This window comes from Nicotiana sylvestris, chromosome 9 (genome assembly GCF_000393655.2).
Source record: "Nicotiana sylvestris chromosome 9, ASM39365v2, whole genome shotgun sequence".
Lineage (NCBI taxonomy): Eukaryota > Viridiplantae > Streptophyta > Magnoliopsida > Solanales > Solanaceae > Nicotiana > Nicotiana sylvestris.
In genome coordinates this window covers 79,912,864-79,936,767 of record NC_091065.1, presented here as the reverse complement: position 1 = coordinate 79,936,767, position 23,904 = coordinate 79,912,864, and the positions used below count along the sequence as shown (strand labels likewise).

General features: G+C 42.0%; 1 protein-coding gene across 1 annotated transcript; it reads right to left on the bottom strand.

Moving 5' to 3' along the window:
* Nucleotides 1–20,434: 20,434 nt before the first annotated feature.
* LOC138877818 (uncharacterized) lies at nucleotides 20,435–22,784 on the bottom strand. Its single transcript, XM_070157461.1, has 3 exons — nucleotides 22,535–22,784; nucleotides 21,323–22,028; nucleotides 20,435–21,170 (listed from the first exon to the last, which is right to left on the bottom strand). The coding sequence occupies exons 1-3, from the start codon at nucleotides 22,782–22,784 to the stop codon at nucleotides 20,435–20,437; spliced, it is 1,692 nt and encodes a 563-aa protein (XP_070013562.1).
* Nucleotides 22,785–23,904: the final 1,120 nt, after the last annotated feature.

Sequence of the window (23,904 nt, the reverse complement as noted above, 5' to 3'; positions counted from 1 at the left end):
TAGCTGTGTCTTCCTTCCTTCTTCTATCATGGTTATATCGGACGGTCCCCTAGGGGCGAGGATGTGCTCCTCCGGAGAGGGGGAGAAGTTGTAAGCTTCCGATCCATGGACAATGGTGATAAATGGGATATGCACTCGCAGTGCGATGGAGCTTTTCGCTGGGCTAAACAGGTCCGTGTCTCTGGCAAGAGAACATCACCCGAGCTTGCTATTCCTGAAGTTTTTGGTTCCAGAGCGGTGGTTCCTCCAAGTGATTATGCCTTGACCAAGGTTGGTTCTTCTAGGGGCGGAGGAGCTGGACCAACAGGAGTGTGATCGGCCTTCGAGAAAGTCCGTCGGCTTCACTACGCAGTGAGTTTTGGCATAGTCCTTATGCATTTCGCGTCTTCCTTTTCTTGTTGAGTTTTTCTTCTGCAGGCCTTTGATAGGCTCAGGTCTGAGCTACTCTGTCGTAGGGCCAGGCTTCGGACAGCTCTGGATAAGGGTGAGTCTCTTAGGCTCCTCAGTGAGGAAAAGGAGGTTGAGTTGATACACTGGCGATATGAGGCGTACCAGAGCTCGAATTACAAGAGCTATTTGATGGAGCAGGTAACCTCTCGTAGTATGTGTTTTGCCTTTTTGACCTTAAGCTTAATCCTTTTGCCTATCTTAGTTGCAGAAAAAGACGGAGGCTCTGGAGTACCTTAGGGGCGAAGCCGACTGAGTTAGGAATGCTTGTGGTGAACTGAGGGCTCAGGTGCAGGCTCATGCTTTATAAGAGAAGGGCTCCTTGGCTAAGGTTCCCACCTTTTAGGAACAATTCCGCCTGGCTCGTGACAACGCTTCAGTTCAAGTGGATATGATCGCGAAGCTCGAGTCCGATCTCTCAAAGGTCAGGGCTGAGATAATCGATGCTCGGGCTAAAGCAGCATTGAGTCGGACCAAGGCTGATCAGGAGATGGCGATTCATTTGAAGGACACTACTGATGCCCAAGCCGAGTTGAAGCGGGCCCTCAATCGTGAAAAGAGGATCGAGGAATGTGTTCCTTGCAGATCCCGAAGAGAGGTACTCCTGGAGATTAGCGCCAGGGGTTTTGTCCTCTCGGAAGAGTTCGCTCGAGCGAGGACGGATGAGCGTGATGCTCAGTCACTTCTTGTCGATATCACGGAGAGCGAAGCTGGGGCTGGTAGGTCGTAGCCTTCTGGAGTGGAGCGTAGATTTTTCCATTTTGCCATTTTGTATTTGATATTCGCAGAGCATGTTTGTAGATGGAGAACGCACCCTTTGCGTATGTGAATAAAAGAAACTTGAAGCTTTATCACTTTTGTATCTCTTTCCACATTACTTTCGACCAGGCGGGCTGGTTTCGACATTTGGCGGGAGCCCTACAAATCCGAAGCTCATTAGATAGGTTCAGAGGCTCTTTCATGCTCGGTCAAGTGCGATTTTTAGCACGAGTAGGCGTTAGAGCTTTTGTGCTTTGCCCAGCTGTTTTGGGTTTAGTCTCTGAGTCAGGCTTTGACTCGAGCTTACCTGACCTTCAATCCCCTATGCCTCCATGGGCGGACGATAACGGTTCTTGCGCCTTGCCCTTGGGCATTTGCATTTTAACTATTTTAGGTTCAATCTCTGAGTCATGTTGCGACTCGAGCTTAATTGACCCTCGAGTTTTTTTTATGCTTGCATGGGAAGACGATAATGGCTTTCATATGCCTTGGGTCGAGGCGACCTTTTAGGTATGCAGCCTTGAGGCTCGTGAAGCTGGCGATGGTGGCTCTTACGTTGTGCCCTTAGGCATGTATAGTTAACTATTTTGGATCCGGTCTCCAAATCGGGTTACGACCCGAGCTTATTTTAATCCTCAAGTTTTCAATTTTCTTTAGCTGGTGGCAGTGGCTCTTACACTTTTGGTCATTGAGACCTTTTAGTGTGTGGCCCTAAGGCTTGTTTGGCTGGCGACAATGGCTCTTATGATTTTGCTCGTGGGCATTTTGTAGGCTCTATTTTCCTCTCATTAAGGTCTTTTTTAAATAGTTTTGCCTGAACCGTCATCGGTTCGGGAAGAACCTCGATTTCAAGTCGTTAGCGATGATGTTCGAGCACCTCAGAAGGTTTAGCTCGTAGGCTGAGTAGCTCAAAGTCTTGTAATTTGGAGCTGACATGGTTTAAGCACGTTTTCCTATTAAGGGTAGCCTATTTTAACCGGTTCTTTTCGAAGTAGATTCGAAGTAATGGCCTCTGATTTTGTTAGCGACCGTCGGGTGTCCCCGAGTCGCATTAATTTGGCTAGTGCAGTCGTTTTAACCATAGTCATATGTGTTTGGCCGGAGCCATTTTTTATCCCAAGTAATAGTTTAGGCATCTACATTGAGGGTATGCCCTTTTGGGAGTCTTACAAATGCGACATATAGCCTAAACTTCGGGATTGAGTTTTTCGCCTGTAGTAAGGTCTTACAAAATTTTCATGCCTATTGAGGTCTTACAGTTTGTCATGCCTGTTGAGATCTTACAGTTTGTTATGCCTGTTGAGATCTTACAGTTTTTGTTGCTATGTAAAGTAGATCTGGCTAGACCGATTCTGCTCGCTCGGGGTCGTACGACCTCGGGTTTTCCAGTGTATGGTAATTGACGTCAGTCTCCGAGTCATCGAGTTTTCTTAGGCCCGAAGATCGTTACTCGTGAGTTCAGAATTGCCTCGTTAGGGCCTTATGAGTCTGGAGTTCCGACATGAGGTCGTGCGGGTTCCAAATTATTGACGCTAAGTCTATGAGTATTTCGGGACGTACTTGGTGGAGGGATCCCTGTCGTGAGCATGCTGAACTTTCTTTGGGAGTACGAGATGCTTTTGGTGAAAGATACTCTTTGATTTCTTGACGTGAATATGTGTTGTTGTGTTGAATAGACCTTTGCTAGACCAAGTATGCTCGCTCAGGGTCTTCCGACCTCGGGTTTTTGAGTGTGTGGCGACCGACGACAGTCTCCTAGTACTCAAGGTACATTTTATGTTGGTGACATTTGGCGATTTTTGCATTGCCTTACCTGAAGGATTTGTGATTTCGGAGTTTCGACCCGGAGGCCGTCTGAGTGTTGAATTGCTGGCGTCAGTCCCCGAGTGTTCGGGACGTTTTCGGCGAAGGAATTGCTACCTTACTTTGTGAAGGTGTATTTGACAAAAGGTATTCTTTGATTGCTCAGTACAATAGTACACGTATTTGCCAATGGGAGCCTAGCTATATGGACACGGTTAGTTCGACCGTTTGGCCCGGTACATTACTTTCCTATAGGAACAACATTTGGCATTTCAAGACCTTTTCGAGCGGGCATCTTTCAGGGGGAATTCCCCTCACCGTTCAAAGTTGTCTACAAAAGAAGTTCTGAGTATTTGCAGAGTTTTCCTTAGGCAGCTCGCAGACGTTGCCTCGTTAAAAACCTTGCCGGTAAAAACCCTTCTTTTGGGACAAAAACTCGGTCGAAGGAAAAGAGTGCAATGGGTGCATTTTTAGAGCCTTAAGGTATTGGGAAGTGTTAGTGTTATGATAGCTCTAGTCGAGTTCCTGCATAAGGGTTAGTTCTAAAGTCAAAACAAAAAGGGAGATGGTCGTACTTTGAAGTGAGATATGCTGGCAATGCCTCGGGATTGATTTGTTACAATTGCTTGAGGCGAAGATGCAGTATGGTTTTTAGTTTGTTTTGTCAAGGTTGATCGAGGGTGAGGCCTGATTCGCCCTTCGGTTTATTCAGGGGTGGAGGCATGAACGTTTTTACCACATCGTGTATTGTAAACATTTCCTTCGTCGCGTGCTGTATCCCGTTGACGGTTTTAATTCTGTCCATTGTTGGAAATTTTATCACCTGGTGAAGGGTGGATGGCACTGATCTCATGCAGTGTATCCATGGTCGCCCGAATAAGGCATTATACCTCTTGTTTCCTTCGATGATATGGAATTTGGTGTCTTGGGTCGTGCCGGCCACGGTAACCGGGAGGATGATTTCTCCTTTTGTTGTTTCGCTTGACATGTTGAATCTGTTAAGGATCCGAGTGGCGGGCACAATTTGGTTGAGAAATCCAAGCTGCTCTATCACCCTTGACCTGACAATATTAGTTGAGCTACCTGGATCCACGAGTATATGTTTTATTTGAAAAGAATTTACAAGGAAAGAGATTACCAGTGCGTCGTTGTGGGGTTAAGAAAGGGCCTCGGTGTCCTCATCGCTGAACGTGAGGGCATCTTCAAGGATATATCCCCGAGTCTACTTTTCTTTGCTGATGGATATTTTTGTTCTTCTCATTATGGGTTCCTGCGGGGCATCGACGCCCCACATGATCATGTGGATGACATGTTGCGGCTCGTTTGCCTCGTTCTTCTTGGCTGCCTCCCTTTCTCGGAACTGATTTTTCGCTCGATCGTTGAGGAATTCCTGAAGATTTCCCTTGCGAAGAAGCCGAGCTACCTCTTCCCGTAGCTGATAAAAATCTTCGGTCCTGTGGTCGTGCGTGTTGTGAAACTCGCATACTAAGTTATAATTCCTTTGCGAAGGATCTAACTGTATAGGTTTGGGCCACTTGACATCTCTGATTTTATTGATGGTGGACACGATGTCTAACACATCGACGTTGAAGTTGTATTCTGACAGGCGGGACGCACCCGCTGGCACTATGTTTTGATCGAACCTGGTTCTGTTGATGAGCCCTCGAGGGTCCTGTCCTCGATCCATTCTCCGATTATTGCGAGGAAGGTTGCACCTCGGGGCGTTCCTCCTATCCTCAAGGTATGGCTCATACCTTTCTTTGTTTGGTTTTGGCTTCTTTTTCAAGAGCCTGTTTGGATATATTGAGCCCGAATGGGCTCCCAACTGGTCATCCTCGGCCCTGATCTTTGACTGGTACCAGTTGTGGATGTCCGACCAGGTCACGATTGGATACTAAATTAGGTTCTGTTTCAGCTATTTCAAAGCCACCGAGCTTCGTTCGTTCAGGCCTTGGGTGAAGGCCTGCACTGCCCAGTCATCAGAGACTGGCGGTAGCTCCATCCATTCAATCTGAAAGCGAGACAAGAATTCCCGCAGCATCTTGTTCTCTCTTTGCTTGATTTTGAAAACATCAGACTTCCTTGTTGCTAGGCATGTGTCTTTATGAAGGAGTCTGCTAGCATGGCGAATGAATCTATAGAATTAGGATCCAAGTTGTGATACCACATCATGGCCCCCTTCGAGAGTGTTTCCCCGAATTATTTAGCAATACGGACTCGATCTCGTCATTCTTTATATCGTTACCTTTTTACCGCGCAGGTGTAGGCAGTAACGTGTTCACTAGGGTTGTTGTTTTTGTTGTACTTAAGGAGTTCCGGCATTCTCAACTTTTTTGGAATGGGCTTCGGGGCCGCATCCTCAAGGAACGACCTTTGTATGAATTTTTTCGAATCCACGCCCTTGAGGACTGGACCACTATCATTTTTTCGCCTAGCTCGATCCTTTTGGTGAGTTCCTCCAGCATTTTCACGATGGCAGGATCGACTACTGATCTATTATTGCTCGATCTCTCGAGTACTTGTTCGGTGGGGGGAGCTGTTTCTGGCGCTGTTGTGCTGGGAGTCTTCGGGTGGCTTTGTAACTAAGCGATGGCCAACTGTTGTGCCTGCAACATTTCAAAAATAACATGAAGGCTAATTTCCTATTCTTCCCGGGATAGGGTTTTTTGGGCTTCTTGTCGGTCTCCACGCCGTATGCTCTTGTCGGTGTGCAAGGTTTCGTCGACCTGTTGCGCGTCTTGTGAACCCGCATCCGCTGGAATCGGTCCAAGTGCGTTATCAAGGTTCTATGGTGGTGCGCCAATGACTGGAATAGCCACACCATTTTCACTGTGATTTTCGAGGTAGTCATTCTCAGCCCTATTTACCGAGCCAGACATTTCGACCTGAAATCAAGAGATCTTGGACAAGAAAAAGTGTGAAAGATAACTTGCGTTTGTGCAATGAACCTAGCAAGAAAATAATCACTATTATTTTTATCCCCACGGTAGGCGCCAAACTGTTTACCGAGAAAATGGTAACAACAATTAAATTTGTAAATGGGACTCTAAACATATGCGATCTATTTTTATGCTAGTTGTTATAGCAGTTGATACTAAGAGTATGAAGTTTAACAAAGAGATACAAGCTAAAACGTGGCAGTAATCAAACCGAAGGGCTTGCTGCTTGGGCTTCGGATAGGTCGATAAAAGGCCTCGGGGTCGATATCCGGCTTGATCTCGAGCTATCGGGGGTAGCTGGGGAAGCGATAATAGTTACAATATAATTGTAGATGGCTCTTTATATCCAATACCAAGCGAAAAATGAAGAACAGATATGAAAATAATAAATGGAAAGAGTAGCCTCAAACAAATGAGTTAGAGAGAAAAGAGAGAGAGAGAGAGAGAGAGAGAGAGATATTATTGATCTTATGTGGCATAGTTGGAGCCCTCCCTTATATAGTGTTAACGACTCCCTTTTTATAAGAAGGGGAAGTCCAAACTTAGTACAAGATACATTAAGTGATAAAGGAAATGGGATGGGACAGATAACTAGCTTCATGACGTATACGTAGGCTAATGTTAGGCTGCCCAGGTAGACTTGATCAACTCCAAATGCTCTCTTCGGAGGATTTCGGTATTCGTCGGGGTTTCGGCCGATGTTATCCTCGGTTGGGTATCGACAGATCTTGAGGGGAGTAACTGGCTCGAGGTCCCGAGCCTCCGAGGCGACCTCCTGAAGCAAATTGCCAATGAGAAATTGGTCCTTCTGTTTCACCGTACACAAGCCTAATATACTTCTATAGTCGTGCTAGGCATTTTAGATATTTCAATAATTTTGTTTTTAAGACGCATTTCTTTTCAAAAAAATTACTCGATTCATCAAGCCATATTTGTTTTGGATATTTTTGAATTTAATCAATGCATTGCTATTTATTATTCATTATTATCTTTCATGTTTTCTTTCTATAGCATTATTATCACTTTTTCTGATGAACCGATGATAGTGACATATAATGAGACAATGCAATATAAGGATAGTGACTCGGAGGAAGAAGATGAAATACCTGAGAAAATTGTTCGAGAGGTGGAGAACTTTAAAAATAAGCCTAAGTCCAACCTAGACGAAACCGAAGCAGTAAATATGGGCGATGCCGAAACCATCAAGGAGACTCACATAAGCATTCATTTATCACCAACAGAGAAGGAGGAGTACATTCGTTTCTTGAAGGAGTATGAGGATATCTTTGCATGGTCATATGATGACATGACCGATTTGAGCACATCCATAGTGGCTCACAAGTTGCCTACCAATCCAATGTGTCTGTTGGTGAAGTAGAAACTCAGATAGTTCAAACTAGATATGAGCCTGAAAATCAAGGAGGAAGTTACTAAGAAAATCACAGCCAAAGTCCTCAAGGTAGTTGAGTACCCAACCTGGTTAGCCAACATTGTACCAGTTTCGAAGAAAGATGGGAAAGTCAGAGTATATGCTGACTATCGAGACTTAAACATAGCAAGTCCTAAGGACGACATCCCACTACCAAATATACACATCCTGATTGACAATTGCGCCAAGTATGAGCTCCAATCCTTTGTAGATTGCTTCATGGGTTATGACCAGATCTGGATGGCTGAAGAAGACGTAGAGAAAACAGCTTTGATTACACCATGGGGGGGTACTACTACTAGATGATGTCATTTGGTCTAAAGAATGCTGGGGCCACTTACATGAGAGTCATGACAACCATCTTCCATGATATGATATACAAAGAAATAGAGGTGTATGTTGAAGATGTCATTATCAAATCCAAGAGGGTCGCAGATCACATAGCAGACTTGAGAAGTTATTGGGATTCATTGTCAATCGTCGGTGAATTGAGTTGGACCCATCCAAAGTTAAGGCTATTCAAGAGTTATCGCCACCAAGGAGCAAGAAGGATGTGATGAGCTAGAATGTCTCAACTATATCAGTCGCTTCATAGCACAGTCCATAGTTATATGTGAACCCATCTTAAAATGTTGAGGAAAGATGCTGAAACAAGTTGGACCGAAGATTGTCAGAAGGCTTTCAATAAAATCAAGGAGTACCTATCCATACCACCAGTCCTGGTCCCACCGAAACCTTGGCGACCTTTGCTACTCTATCTATCTGTGTTATATGGAGCTTTCTGATGTGTTTTGGGACAACATGACGAGACAAGGAGAAAGGAGCAAGCCATATACTACTTGAGTAAGAAGTTCACACCTTACGAAGCACGATACTCTCTGCTAGAACGCACTTGCTGCGCTTTGACCTGGACAGCCCAGAAATTGAGGCATTACTTTTGTGCCTATACCATATACCTCATATCCAGTATGGACCCTCTGAAGTACATATTTCAGAAACCCATGCCGACTGGGAGGTTAGCCAAGTGGCAGATACTGTTAAGTGAGTTCGACATCGTCGATGTAACTCAGAAGGCAGTCAAAGGACAAGCATTGGCAGAGCATTTTGCTAAAAATCCAGTGGGAGGAGAATACAAACCCTTGAAAACATAGTTTCCTGATGAAGAAGTGTCATTCGTAGGAGAGGACATTACTGAAGCATACAACGGTTGGACGATGTTCTTCGACGGAGCTGAAAACTTCAAAGGAGTAGGCATTAGAGCAGCTTTGGTATCAGAAACACGTCAACACTACCATGTATCTGCGAAGCTTAGGTTTCCATGCACCAACAACATGGCGGAATATGAGGCTTGCATCATAGGGCTCAATCTGGCCATCGATATGAATATACAGGAGTTACTGGTGATTGGAGATTTTGATCTTCTAGTACAGTAGGTTCAAGGAGAGTGGGCTATTAAGAACACCAAGATACTACCATACTTGTATCGTGTGCAGGAATTGATGAAAAGATTCACAAAGATAGAATTCAAACATGTAACCAGAATTCAAAATGAGTTTGCAGACTCACTGACCACTTTGTCATCAATAATACAACATCCACACAAGAATTTCATTGATCCCGTCCCGGTGAGAATTCATAATCAACCGACTTACTGTGCTCATGTTAGGAGGAGACGGATGGAAAACCTTGGTTCAATGACATCAGAGAGTAATTGGAAAAAGGAGAATACTCGGAACAGGCAAATCACACTCGGAAACGCATACTTCGGAGGTTGTCCAATCACTTCTTCCAAAGTGGAGGAACCCTATATAGAAGAACTCCTGATCTAGGGTTGTCACGGTGTGTTGACGCAAAGGAGGCTTCCAGATTGCTTAAGGCGATACATGCCAGAACCTGCGGACCGTATATGAATGGCTTTGTTCTAGCCAAAAAAATACTCAGAGCCAGATACTTTTGGATGGCCATGGAGACGGATTGCATCCGGTACGTACAAAAATGCCATCAATGTCAGGTATATGCAGACATGATAAGGGTACCACCTAATGAGCTCAACGCAACAAGTGCACCTTGGCCTTTTGCTGCATGGGGAATGGATGTCATCGTTCCGATTGAGCCTACTACTTCAAACGGGCATAGGTTCATTTCAGTGGCCATTGACTACTTCACAAAATGGGTAGAATATGCATCCTACAAAGTTATAACCAAGAAAGTCATCGCAGACTTTGTCAAGGATCATATTATTTGCCGATTCGGAGTTTCCGAGTCCATTATCACTGATAATGCCGCCAGTCTCAACAGTAACCTGATGAAAGCCATGTGCAAAACCTTCGAAATCAAGCACAAAAACTCCACAGCATACAGACCTCAGATGAATAGAGCCAAAGAAGCCGCCAACAAGAACATCAAGAAGATACCTTGGAAGATGGTAGAAAAACACAATCAATGGCATGAGAAGTTACCCTTTGCCCTATTGTGGTACCGCAATACAGTCCGCACGTCAACTGAGGCAACTCCTTATTTACAGGTTTATGGTGCTGAAGCTGTCATCCCAGTCGAGGTAGAGATTCCTTCTTTAAGGATCATACCGGAAGTTGAACTCAGCGATGCAGAATGGATAAGGAGCCGTTACGAGCAACTACCATTTATAGAGGGAAAAAGGATGAACGCAGTATGTCACGGTCAGCTTTATCAGAACAGAATGTCCAGAGCTTTCAACAAAAGGGTCAGACCAAGACAATTCGCACCGGGGCAGCTGGTGTTGAAGCTGATCTCCCCACATCAAGATGAAGCCAAAGGTAAATTCTCTCACAATTGGCAATGTCCCTACATGGTTCATCGGGTGCTAATAGGAGGAGCACTTATACTTGAAGAAATGGACGGAGAAGTCTGGCCAAAACCAATCAATTCAGATGCAATCAAGAGATACTATGTTTAGACTATTTACATTTCTTCATCTGATTTAATTGAACTACGCTTGACCTGATTCCCATTTAAGAGGGGATACGTAGGCAGCCCTGTGGGTTCGGTCATATCATAATAAAATTTTCATTTTCCCTCAAAACTAGAAACTGGGGCAGAATAAGGACCCTTAAAATTCCGGAGCAAGTCCAGCCGACGCCATCATATGCCAAAAAGTCAGAAATCGGTTAAGAAACTGGGGAAAAATTTTGAGAAGGATTCTCAAAATTCCGAAGAAGGTTCAACAAGTTTCATCACTCACAAATAACCGAAGGATCATTTACCAAATTGGGGCAGAATTTTGAAGAGGACCCTCAAAATTCTAATACAAGAAAGCTGAAATGTCTTTGAAATGTGTTACAGTCATTAGTTCATCTAAAATTACTCAATATTTCATTGTGTTTTCTAAAATAAATCTAGTATCATCAATAAATGCATATTCTCAAAGACTCTATTTTCGTGACAGCAAGGTGTTACCCAGGAAAACTCAAACAAGGCCTACAGAACGGAGCAGAGCAAAGCCAGCAGACGAAGGCATGAACCAACCTCCCCTTACAAAACTTAGAATTTTTCTTTGAGTGCAGGCACATCTGACGTAATAGTATCATTTGCAAATATATACACGCAGCAAAATCACTATTAATCGGGCCACCATACACCGAGTATATCTCCATCTAAGAAATACTCTACTCATATTTGCTTACTGTTCACTGCATAAGGCTAAGCATTGTCTTCTATTTGCATGGGACTAAGCCCTATCCCGAACCTTGTATAAGGCTGAGCCTTGCCTCCATATCTGCAAAAGGCTAAGCACTACCTTCTCTTTGCATGAGACTAAGACCTGTCTCAAATTTTGTATGAGGCTAAGCCCTGCCTCCACATTTGCATAAGGCTAAGCATTGCCTTCCATTTGTATGGGACTAAGCCCTGTCCCGAACCTTGCATGAGGCTGAGTCATGCCTTCATATTTTCATAAGGCTAAGCATTGCCTTCTATTTGCATGGGACTAATCCCTATCTCAAATTTTGCATGAGGCTAAGCCCTACCTCCATATCTGCATAAGGCTAAGCACTGCCTTCTCTTTGCATGAGACTAAGCCCTGTCTCAAATTTTGCATGAAGCTAAGCCCTGTCTCTATATCTGTATAAGGCTAAGCACTGCCTTCTCTTGGATGAGACTAAGACATGTCTCAAATTTTGCATGAGGCTAAGCCCTGCCTCCACATTTGTATAAGGCTAAGCTCTGCCTTCTCTTTGCATGACACTAAGCCCTGTCTCAAATTTTGCATGAGGCTAAGCCCTACCTCCACATTTGCATAAGGCTAACCACTGCCTTCTCTTTGCATGAGACTAAGCCTTATCTCAAATTTTGCATGAGGCTAAACCCTGCCTCCACATTTGCATAAGGCTAACCACTGCCTTCTCTTTGCATGAGACTAAGCCATGTCTCAAATTTTGCATGAGGCTAAACCCTGCCTCCACATTTGCATAAGGCTAAGCACCGCCTTCTCTTTGCATGAGACTAAGCCATGTCTCCGTCTGCATGAGGCTAAGCTTTGCCTCCATATCTGCATAAGTCTAAGCTCTGCCTTCCATCTGCATGGGACTAAGCCCTATCCCGAATCTTGCATGAGTCTAAGCTTTGTTTCCTACTTGCATAAGGCCAATCATCACCTTTATTTGCCTAGACTAAGCACTGTCTCTACGGCACTATCTATTTGCCTCTCTCAGGCTAAGATCTGCCCTCAACCTCAAAAGACTAAGCCTTATGTTATTGATTTTTAGCATCATATTATTGTAACTCATGGGCTGAAATATCGCCAACTTGTCCAAAGGCATCATTGTCTAAAGGCATCATCCTCATAGCCTGAAGACATCATGCCATGGCCTGAGAATCTGTCAAACTTGTACATCATTATTCAAAGGCGTCACGGGTCAGAGGCATCATTTTCATGGCCCGAGAACATCATTTCATGGCCTGCAAATCTCCTATCTCACAATTCATGGCCCAGGACATCATAGTTTAAGGGCGTCATCCACTGTCGCGCCCCCTTTTTCCTCGTGGAGTCCGAGTTTCGACATTCATGGTGAAACAAGTCATTTCCTGTTGGGAATTGGGTATTTGAATTTGAAGAGTCATTACCTAATGGATTTGAGGTGCGTTAGGGAAGGTAAAGTAAATAACTCATAAACCGGTTTGCATTACTAGAGACTTGGGTAAGGGCTCAAAATAACCTTGAGGAGAAGGTGTTTGGCACCCCTCACAGTCCACAACAGTGGGTCCCGATCGAACTCAATTATGTGAATTAGTCTTTTAACATATAGGTTGTCTAAGCACACATATACAAATAATGGAAATTTAACAGCAGTCTAAGCACAAATATGTAAATAATGTGAGGGAAGTCCTAGGTTTGTTAGCCTATAGGATCACATCTGTACAATAACCGGTAAGCCTTTCTCAACTAGAGAGGTTACACGTGGCATTAGCGTACAGGTCATCATATCCTTTACTACCCAATTACCCCTCTTGGTCACAGCCTAAAGCGTTCTAGCAATCTTAAGATGTATCTTATGTGTGCACTACCCATCCCTTTACTTATATAGTCCCAGAGGTATTGAGGACTTCTAGTTAAGGTGGATATAGACTCTCCTACGGTAATTAAAGGAAGAAAACTCTAGGCAACAAACAAAACATGTAGGACTGGACCAAATATAGAACAATTAAAAGGCTCACATTTTACCTCCACAGATAGAGCAAGTAAGTTCACGCCTCAAATAGCGGATTTCAGATATTTAAGAAAGGCCCTAGAATAGGATATCTAGGTGATCATGACAAGCAGAGAATATGCAGCGTTGAGTTAAGGTAAGTGATAGAGACCTAATCAGTTTGCCTATTAATTTTAGAATCTGTTGAGTCTGGGTAGTCACAAATAAGCAAAGCAGTTTCACAATTTTTAATAGACCTTGATTACCTATAGTCTTGCCTAGGCGTGAATCTGTAATACCCTATACACATGCTATCTAAATGCAATCAAAAATCTGAGAACAATTTTAAAACAGTTTAAGTTTATTAAGTCATATAGACATGCTGATCTAGGCGCTGAGTAATTGGTTTTTAGACTTACAAATGCGAGCAGCTAAATGCGAAAACTAGTTTTAAAATCTTAAAGGCATGACATCTAAATGCAGTGATTAGTTTTAAAACATAGTGAAGACTGATTTAAACATTGTTAGTATGCATAAACTGATCTTTTCCAGGCAAGACTGATTAATTTCAAAACCCCTATAGGCATGATAACTAAGCAAACATCGCAGCAAAATCATAAACATGTTATCCAGAATGCAGGATCGAGGTTTGAATCCTATTGATATGATATCTAAGTGACCAAACATTGTAATAGCTTATAGGCATGGTATCTAAATAAATGAGATATTGTAACAACCTATAGGCATGGTATCTAGGTAGAAAAGATATTATAACAACCTATAGGCATGGTATCTACCCTTTCCCAACAGGATATGTATAAGCAACCCTCCCTTTTACTAATTTCCCCAATATATGTTTATAAGAAATTATTATTACAGACCAACATTAATAATGAATTACAGAAGTGAAACTGATACAACTATATGGAGCCTGAATATATGCCCAAAAAACATAAACCTGGCAGACCAGGCCTTCAAAATGCCAAAAGTGCTATAACCTCATAGTGCAGCCAGTAATATCCTGGTGTGTCAAAGTTCCTAAGGGCCTCAAGGACCCCGAGCAATGCTCACACCAGGAAAACCTTCAAAGTAACCCTTTATGAGCGATTTTGGAAAGCCAACTCCAGTGTGTCAAAGTTCAGAGGAGCCTCAGGAACTCGTAAGCAATGCTTACATTAGAGGGGCAAGACCCTAGGTGTTATAAGAATAGGAGTAGTGTTTGAAAATAGACGTAGTTTTAAGAAAATAGTTTAAAAGTAAACAGAATCACTGCAGCACTCTGAAGCAAAGGTTTCAGCAACCAAACAGCAAGCAGAAACATGGTCACAAAGTTTCAAAGTAGAGATTCCCATTTCCCAGATTTAGCTTAGTTCATTAGTTAACACTAGGTGGCATATAGCATGTTGAGAACAAACAACTGCACAAAGAGAAGAGCAGGGGCTGGGAACATAGGAATCCTGAAACAGGAACACATAAAATAGGGTGAAAAGTATCTGATTAACACCAAGCAAATATAGCACTCAATAGGACCTAATGGTGCTGAGTAGAAGTGATAGATAGCAGACACATAAGTTAAAAGGGTCAGATTACATAGCACTAGGTAGGGCATAACAATAGGAGCAATCATGATAACTTGAAGCAGTAGATATGAAAAACATAGAACTAATTTGGAGGAGCAGCAAGGCTAATTAAAAGCAGTAAGACCTAAATACAAAAGTAATCATGCTAATTGTGGCAATAAACAAGAAAGCGGAAGTTTAAATATAGAAGTAACCATGTCAATTGAGACCAACAAACAAGAGAAAGCATGACTTTGGCTACATAGCAATAGTCAGGGCAATGAACAGGGAAACACATAGGTATAGCTTCAATGTGTGTGAAAGGATATTGAGAGGGGTGACATACCAGTTAAAGATAGCAAATAGAAGATGATAATATACAGAACTCAGTAGTCTAGCCTTGGCTTTCAGTCGGCCAAACAATGTAGTGAATACAAGTAGCAGCAAGATGAGAGCAGAGTATGTGTGTGAGTGAGAGATTCTTTATGAACTGTGTTTGTGTCTAGAATTATCAGAATAAGAGTATATATAGAACTTAGAGAGTAAAGCAAATAAGGTAAAGAGAATCAGAAGTCAGTCAATTAGGGGCAATCAAATAATTATAGAATCAAATTATGTAAGGCAATCCGGAATAGACCCCTTAATTAGGGGTAGTTACTTAACGGTCACAACAAACATAGCTAATTAGGTTAAAGAATCCAAATCATACCCAAATAGGGAATTACTAAGAATCCATGAACCATACGGATAGTTTATTAAGGTAAAGGAAGTAATCAAATAATAAATCGAGCTTGATAGGGACAGAAAGTTAGGGAATTATACCATAAATAACTCTAATTGAATTTTAAATAAAGCAAGAAGTAGGCTCATCAGTCAATTAGGGTTAGAAATCGTAAATCAAGTAATCAATTTCATAAATAAGGCAATACGAGTAATCAGATACCAATCAAGGGTTAATCAACCTATAAATAGACAAGAGGTTTCATTTAAGAAACTCATGATTAAGGTAAACAAACAGCAATCAGTAAATTAATTTAGTAAATAAAGTGAAACCCAAGATAATTAGGCTAATCAGTCAATTATTCAAACAATGATGAACGAAAATGTAGAAATCAAATAAGGAACAGTCAAGCAATCAAGTCTGGAACATAGTCATTGTAGAAAGATTAAACAAAAATATGAGAAATTTCAGAAAACCATTTGCAAAATAGACGAAGCAGAAAACCTAATCTTAGAAAATACTCAGAGTTGATTAATAGTAGGGAATCAGAAGATTCTTAAGGAAAACGGTCATGAAAACTTGAAAACATTTAGATACGCAGAGATTCGAACAAAAAATAACGAGAAAACCAAACCCTAATATAGCAAAGTGCTTAAAAATTGGTTAATCAGTAAAGCAATAAGGGAACCTTAAGGAAAAATCAGTGACATACTCAAAATTGCTCCAGATCTACAAGGATCTGGACAAATTCAAGTCCAAACATTAGGTTTTTGAAGAAAAGAGAAAGGGTAAAGAAAATCTGGTCTTTGAATCAGAGATTTGAGCCATAAAACATCGGTAGAAAGCACTCACATACCATAGACAGACTCTTGGAGAGTTTTGAACAAGATCTGGACTAGATCTCTTCGAGGCCCTTCCATGAAATCACAAAATCAAGCAACCATGGAAATCCATAGATCGAGTGAGAATCGGAGGGATTAGGGCTGGTTTTAGATGGCAGCGGCTAGGGCTAAGGTTGGTTCTTAGAGAGATAAGGAGAGGAGAGGAGTTTTAGGGCGGCTGTTTTGTGTAAATGAATTAAGGTTAGGGGTTATTGGAGATAAGAAAGGAAAGGGGTGATGGTAGCCGTTGATCTCTATGATCAACGGCCAGGACTAAAAGGTTTTGGGGTTGGGTCAAATTTTATTGGTTTGGGCTGGGGTAGATTTGGGCTGTTAGGACCGAATTTGGGCATTTTAATTAGGCTAGGTCCAAAAATTAAAAAAGGCTATTTGTTAAATACCCCTTTAATTGCTAAAACAATTTTTAAAAATAGTTAATAAATTATAAAAAATGACTTTCATGCCTAGAAATGTTTTAAAATAATTACTAAATATTTTTAAAATATATAAGGCTATTGTCTAGTAAAATAATGTAATAATGCATGCATGGGCTATAATTGCAAAGTAATTGCAATTATAACCCCAAAAATACAAATATGGCTATTTATGAAATAATTTGAGCCTAATATAAATATAAATAGCAATATTAAGCCATGAAATTTTTATAAAGTCTTTTGTGATGCAATTTGTACTTATTTATATAAATAAAATACTGGGATAAATTAATTAAAAATCCCTAAAAATGTAGAAATTCTGGAAAAATGTCAACTGATGCTAATGCATAGTTTTGAAGGCATACATGCATTTGAAAAAAAAGAATATTATAGGAAAAAACTGGGTATCAACAGCTGTCCCTCTTTACCCCGGAAAGGGTGAAAGAGTTTTCGGGTAAACAAATGATAGCCAATTTTGACCGATTGGAATGTTTTGAAAAAAAATAGAGGTCGAACCCTGGTCTCTGAGCTGCCTACATATCCTTGGCTTTACAGGAATCAGGCCATGTGTAGTTCTGGACCCACCGGTGAACGAAGCCGATAGAGTTGTTATAGGAATGGTGGCTAGTTTCAGCAAAGGTTCTTTTGTGAAGGGTAATGTAGGATGGAGTTATGATTATGGTTCTGGAGTGTAATGAAGGGATTGTAGGGTAGATATCCGGATATCGCAGAGTAGGTGGGTGATTGATGGGAATCGGTCATGAATGGCAAAGTGAAAATATCATGAGCGAAAATCAGGGCGAAGCTGCTCCTATCTGGAGAAAGGTTACCTCCTGTATTACCTGCAAAACATAAAACACAATTCATGCAAATATATAGATGATGCAGATTCCCTTTGGACCATGAAAGATTGTCTTTGGGCAGTACAGATGACGTCCTTAGACTATGATGTCCTGGGCCATGAATTGTGAGATAGGAGATTCGCAGCCATGAAATGATGCTCTCGGGCCATGAAAATGGTACCTCCGAACCATGAAACCTTTGAATAATGATATGCAAATTTGAGAGATCATCAGGCCATGGCATGGTGTCTTCCGGCTATGAGAATGATGCCTTTAGACAATGACGCCTTTGGACAAGTTGGCGATGTTTCAGCCCATAGGATGATGCTAAAATCAACAAGACAAGGATTAGTCTTATGAGGTTGAGGGTAGAGCTTAGCCCGAGAGAGGAGCAAATAGATAGCGCCAGAGAGACAGCGCTTAGTCTTGGCAAATAAAGATGATGATTAGCCTCATGCAAATAGGAGGCAAAACTTAGCCTCATGCAAGATTTGAGATAGGACATAGTCTCATACAGAGAGAAGGCAGAGCTTAGCCTTATACATACATGGAGGCAGGACTTAGCCTCATGTAGATGGAAACAGATCTTAGTCTCATACAAGATTCGGGATAGGTCTTAGTCCCATGTAAATTGAAGGCAGTGCTTAGCCTTATGAAAATGTGGAGGCAGCGCTTAGCCTCATGCAAAATTTGAGACAAGGCTTAGTCTCATGCAAAGAGAAGGCAGTGCTTAGCCTTATGCAAATGTGGAGGTAGGACTTAGCCTCATGCAAGATTCGGGACACGGCTTAGTCCCATGCAAAGAGAAGGCAGTGCTTAGTATTATGCAAATGTGGAGGCAGGGCTTAGCCTCATGCAAAATTTGAGATAGGGCTTAGTCTCATGTAAACGGAAGGCAGTGCTTAGCCTTATGCAAGATTCGGGACATGGCTTAGTCCCATTCAAAGAAAAGACAGTGCTTTGCCTTATGCAAATGTGTAGGCAGGGCTTAGCCTAATGCAAGATTCGGGACAGGGCTTAGTCCCATGCAAAGAGAAGGCAGTGCCTAGCCTTATGCAAATGTGGAGGCAGGGCTTATCCTCATGCAAAATTCGAGATAGTGCTTAGTCTCATGCAAACCGAAGGCAGTGTTTAGCCTTATGCAAGATTCGGGACAGGGCTTAGTCCCATGCAAAGAGAAGTCAATGCTTAGCCTTATGCAATGAACAGTTGGTAAATATGAGTAAAGTATTTCTTAGCTGGAGATAAATTTGCTGTCTGGTGGCCCGATTGATAGTGATTTTGCTGCGTATATATTTGTGAATGCTACTGTTACGTCAGATGTGCTTGCGCTCAAAGAAAATTGTAAGTTTTGTAAGGGGAGGTTGGTTTGTGCCTCTGTCTGCTGGCTTTGCTCTACTCCGTTCTGGAGGCCTGGTTTGAGTTTCCCTGGGTAACACCTGGCTGTCATGGAAATAGAGTTTTCGAAAATATGCACTTATTGATGAAAGTAGAGTTATTTTAGAAAACATAGTGAAATATCAAGTAATTTAGATGAACTGATGACTGTAACACATTTCAAAGATATTACAAATTTCTCCTATTAGAATTTTTAGGGTCTCCTTCAAAATTTTGCCCCAGTTTGGTAAATAATTCTTCGGTTGTTTGCGTGCGAAGAAATTTGCTGACCATCCTCCAAAATTTTGAGAATACTTCTCAAAATTCTTCCCCAGTTTCTTAGTCAATTGCTGACTTCCTAGCCTATGAAGGCGTTGGCTAGACATGCTCCGGAATTTTGAGGGTCCTCCTCAAAATTCTGTCCCAGTTTCTAATCTAGGGAAAATGAAAATTTTATTATGATATGACCAAACCCATAGGGCTGCCTACGTATCCCCTCTTAAACAGGAATCAGGAGTGTAGTTCAATTACGTCAAATGAAGAAAAGGTAGACAGCCTAAACATAGTATCTCTTGACTGCGTCTAAATTGATTGGTTTTGGCCAGACTTCTCCGTCCATTTCTACAAGTATGAGTGCTCCTCCTATTAGCACCTGGTGAATCATGTAGGGACCTTGCCATTTGGGAGAGAATTTCCCTTTAGCTTCATCTTGATGCGGGGAGATCTTCTTCAGCACCAGCTGTTCTGGTGTGAACTATCTTGGTTTTACCCTTTTGTTGAAAGCTCTAGACATTTTATTTTGGTAAAGTTGATCATGACAAACTGCGTTCATTCTCTTTCCATCTATAAGGTCCAATTGCTCATAGCGGATCCTTATCCATTCTGCATCGCTGAGTTTGGCTTCCTGTATGATCATTAAAGAAGGAATTTCTACCTCGGCGGGAATGACAGCCTCGGTACCATAAACCAATAAGTAGGGAGTTGCCCTAGTTGATGTGCGGACTTTAGTGCGATACCCCAATAAGGCAAAGGGTAACTTCTTTTGCCATTGTATGTGGTTTTCTACCATCTTCCTTAGTATCTTCTTGATGTTCTTGTTGGCGGCTTCTACGGCTCCATTCATCTGAGGTCTGTATGCTATGGAGTTCTTGTGCTTGATTTAAAAATTTCACACATAGCTTTCATCAGATCACTGTTGAGATTGGCGGCATTATCAGTGATAATGGACTCGGGAACTCTGATTCGGCAAATAATACGATCCTTGATAAAGTCTGCGACAACTTTCTTGGTTACAGCTTTGTAGGATGTGGCCTCTACCCATTTTGTGAAGTAGTCAATGGCCACTAGAATAAACTTGTGCCCGTTTGAAGCATTAGGCTCGATCGGACCGATGACATCCATTCCCCAGGCGGCGAATGGCCAAGGTGAGGTTGTTGCATTGAGCTCATTTGGTGGAGCTTTTATCATATCAGCATGTACATGACATTGGTAGCATTTTCGGACATACTGGACGCAATCTGTCTCCATGGTCATCCAAAAATAACAGGCCCTAAGTATCTTCTTGGCCAAGATAAAACCATTCATATGCGGACCGCAGGAGCATGTATCTCTTCAAGTAGCTTAGAAGCTTCTTTTGCATCAACACACCTTAGAAATCCCAAATCAGGAGTTCTTCTGTACAAGTTTCCTCCGTTGTGGAAGAAGTGATTGGACAACCTCCAAAGTGTGCGTTTCTGAGTATGGTTCGCATGCTCTAGGTATTCTCCTTTTACCAAGTACTCTCTGATGTCGTGTAACCAAGGTTCTCCATCTGTCTCCTCCTCAACATGAGCGCAGTAAGCCGGTTGATTATGAATTCTCACCGGGGTGGGATCGATGAAATTCTTGTCTGGATTTTGTATCATTGATGACAAAGTGGCCAGTGCATTTGCGAACTCATTTTGAATTCTGGGCACATGTTTGAACTCTATTTTTGTGAATCTTTTCATCAATTCATGTACGTGATACAAGTATGGTAATATTTTGGTGTTATTTGTAGCCCATTCTCCTTGAACCTGATGTACCAGAAGATCCAAATCTCCAATCACCAGTAACTCCTGTATATTCATATCAATGGCCAGATTGAGCCCCAAGATGCAAGACTCGTATTCTGCCATATTATTGGTGCATGGAAACCTAAGCTTCGCAGATACAATGTAGTGCTGACCTTTTTCTGATACCAAAACCTCTCCAATGCCCACTCCTTTGAAATTTACAGCTCCATCAAAGAACATTCTGGAACCGCAGTATACTTCAGTAATGTCCTCTCCTATGACACTTCGTCATCAGGAAAATATGTTTTCAAGGGTTCATATTCTCTTCCCATAGGATTTCCAGCAAGATGGTCTGCCAATGCTTGTCCTTTGACCGCCTTCTGAGTTACATAGACGATGTCGAACTCACTTAACAGTATCTACCACTTGTCTAACCTCCCAGTCGGCATAGGCTTCTGAAATATGTACTTTAGAGGGTCCATCCTGGATATGAGGTATGTGGTATAGTCATAGAAGTAATTCCTCAATTTCTGGGTTGTCCAGGTCAAAGAGCAACAAGTGCATTCTAGCAGAGAGTATGGTGCTTCGTAAGGTGTGAACTTCTTACTCAAGTAGTATATGGCTTGCTCCTTTCTCCCTGTCTTATCATGTTGTCCCAAAACACATCCGAAAGTTCCATCTAATACAGATATATAGAGTAGCAAAGGTTGCCAAGGTTCCGGTGGGACCAGGACTGGTGGTGTGGACATGTACTCCTTGATTTTATCGAAAGCCTTCTGACAATCTTCAGTCCAACTTATTTCGGCATCTTTCCTCAATATCTTAAAGTTGGGCTCATATATGATTGTGGACTGTGCTATGAAGCAACTACAGTAGTTAAGATGTCCTAGGAAGCTCATCACGTCCTTCTTGCTCCTTTGTGGCGGTAACTCTTGAATAGCCTTAACTTTGGACGGGTCCAACTCAATTCCCCAACGACTTACAATGAATCCCAATAACTTTCCTGCGGGAACCCCGAATGCATATTTTGCTAGGTTCAATTTTACTTTATACCTCCTTAACCTGTCAAAGACCTTTCTCAAGTCTGCTATATGATATGTGACTCTCTTGGATTTGATAATGACATTGTCAACATACACCTCTATTTATTTATGTATCATATCATGGAAGATGATTTTCATGGCTCTCATGTAAGTGCCCCAGCATTCTTTAGACCAAATGACATCATCTTGTAGCAGTACACCCCCCTATGGTGTGATAAAAGCTGTTTTATCTACGTCTTTTTCATCCATCCAAATCTAGTGATAACCCGCAAAGAAATCCACAAAGGATTAGAGCTCATGTTTGGCGCAATTGTCGATCAGGATATGTATATTTGGCAGTGGGTAAGTCATCCTTGGAACTTGCTCTATTTAAGTCTCAATAGTCAACACATACTTTGACTTTCCCATCTTTCTTCGAAACTGGTACAATGTTGGCTAACCAGATTGGGTACTCAACTACCCTGAGGACTTTGGCTTTGATTTTCTTAGTAACTTCCTCCTTGATTTTTAGCTCACATTTGGTTTGAACTTTCTGAGTTTCGGCTTCATCGGCAGACACATTGGATTGGTAGGCAACTTGTGAGCCACTATAGATGGCTCAAACCGGTCAGGTCATCAAATGACCATGCAAAGATGTCATCATACTTCTTCAAGAAACAAATGTACTCCTCCTTCTCTGTCGGTGATAAGTGAATGCTTATGCGAGTTTCCTTGACGGTTTCGGCGTCTCCCAAATTTACTGCTTCGGTTTCGTCCAGGTTGGACTTAGGCTTATTCTCAAAGTTCTCAACCTCTCTAACATCTTCCTCACGTATTTCATCCTGTTCTTCTGAGTCACTATCCTTATGTTGCATTGTCTCATTACATGTCACAGTCACTGGTTCATCAGGAAAAGTAATAATAATGTTGTAGACATAAAAGTGTGAAAGATAATAATGAATAATAAATAGAAATGCATTGATTAAAAATTGAAAACATCCAAAACAAGTACGGCTCGATGAATCGAGCAATTATTTTGAAACAAAACGCATATTTAAAATAAAATTACTGAAAACATCTAAAATGCCTAGCATGGCTATAAAAATAAATTAGGCTAAATGCCAAGCTACCCAGGGACTCGGCAAGCCCGGGATGGTGTGGCGGTCCAGTTCCTGAGAACAGCTCCCTTCTCCACAGTCTAAATGGTGAGGCCTTCTTCCTCCTCCTCCTTAATTATCGCACTGCAATCCATATCCTCGTCCTCTAGGAACAAATTCCTCAGCCCAGCTAAAGTTTATTCTTCTGCAGTTCCCCATATTATATCAACCTGGTGAAAAGTCTGACCTAGATATGGCACTGGTTGCTCGAGAGGGTAATAAGGTCCACGCCACGGAGGCGACCAATTATCATACTCTTTCCATGTATACTGGTATCCGAGCCCAAAGGTAGTACCATGATGTTTCAGCTGTATAGTCTTAGTAATGCCTTGGAGATTCTTCCCAAGCCCTTTGTCGGGTTCATACCATGCTAGTATGCTTTCTATTTTTCTACTTCACTATTTGTCTTTCTCAACGACATTGACATGTTCGATGTGGTGATAAGTTTCCCCTCCTAGCCTTCTTCTATTCCCGATAACTGGGATGGTTTGATTGGTGTAAATGGGGTTACTCCCATCTCCGTGAATAATCACCTACTGATAGTTCCATTCGAACTTCACGGCCTGATGTAGTGTGGAAGCCACAGCTCCAGCGGCATGTATCCAAGGTCGACCCAATAGAAGATTGTATGTAGTTGATATGTCAAACACTTGGAATTCAACATCGAACCAAGTTGGCCCCATCTACAGACAAAGATTAATCTCCCCAATCGTGGCCCTATAAGACCTATGAAAGGCTTTCACGTTCATACTTTCTGCCCGTATTTCATGGAAACCTTTGCTAAATCTTTTTAGAGTATCCAACAGACAAATATTGAGTTTGAACCTCCATCTATGAG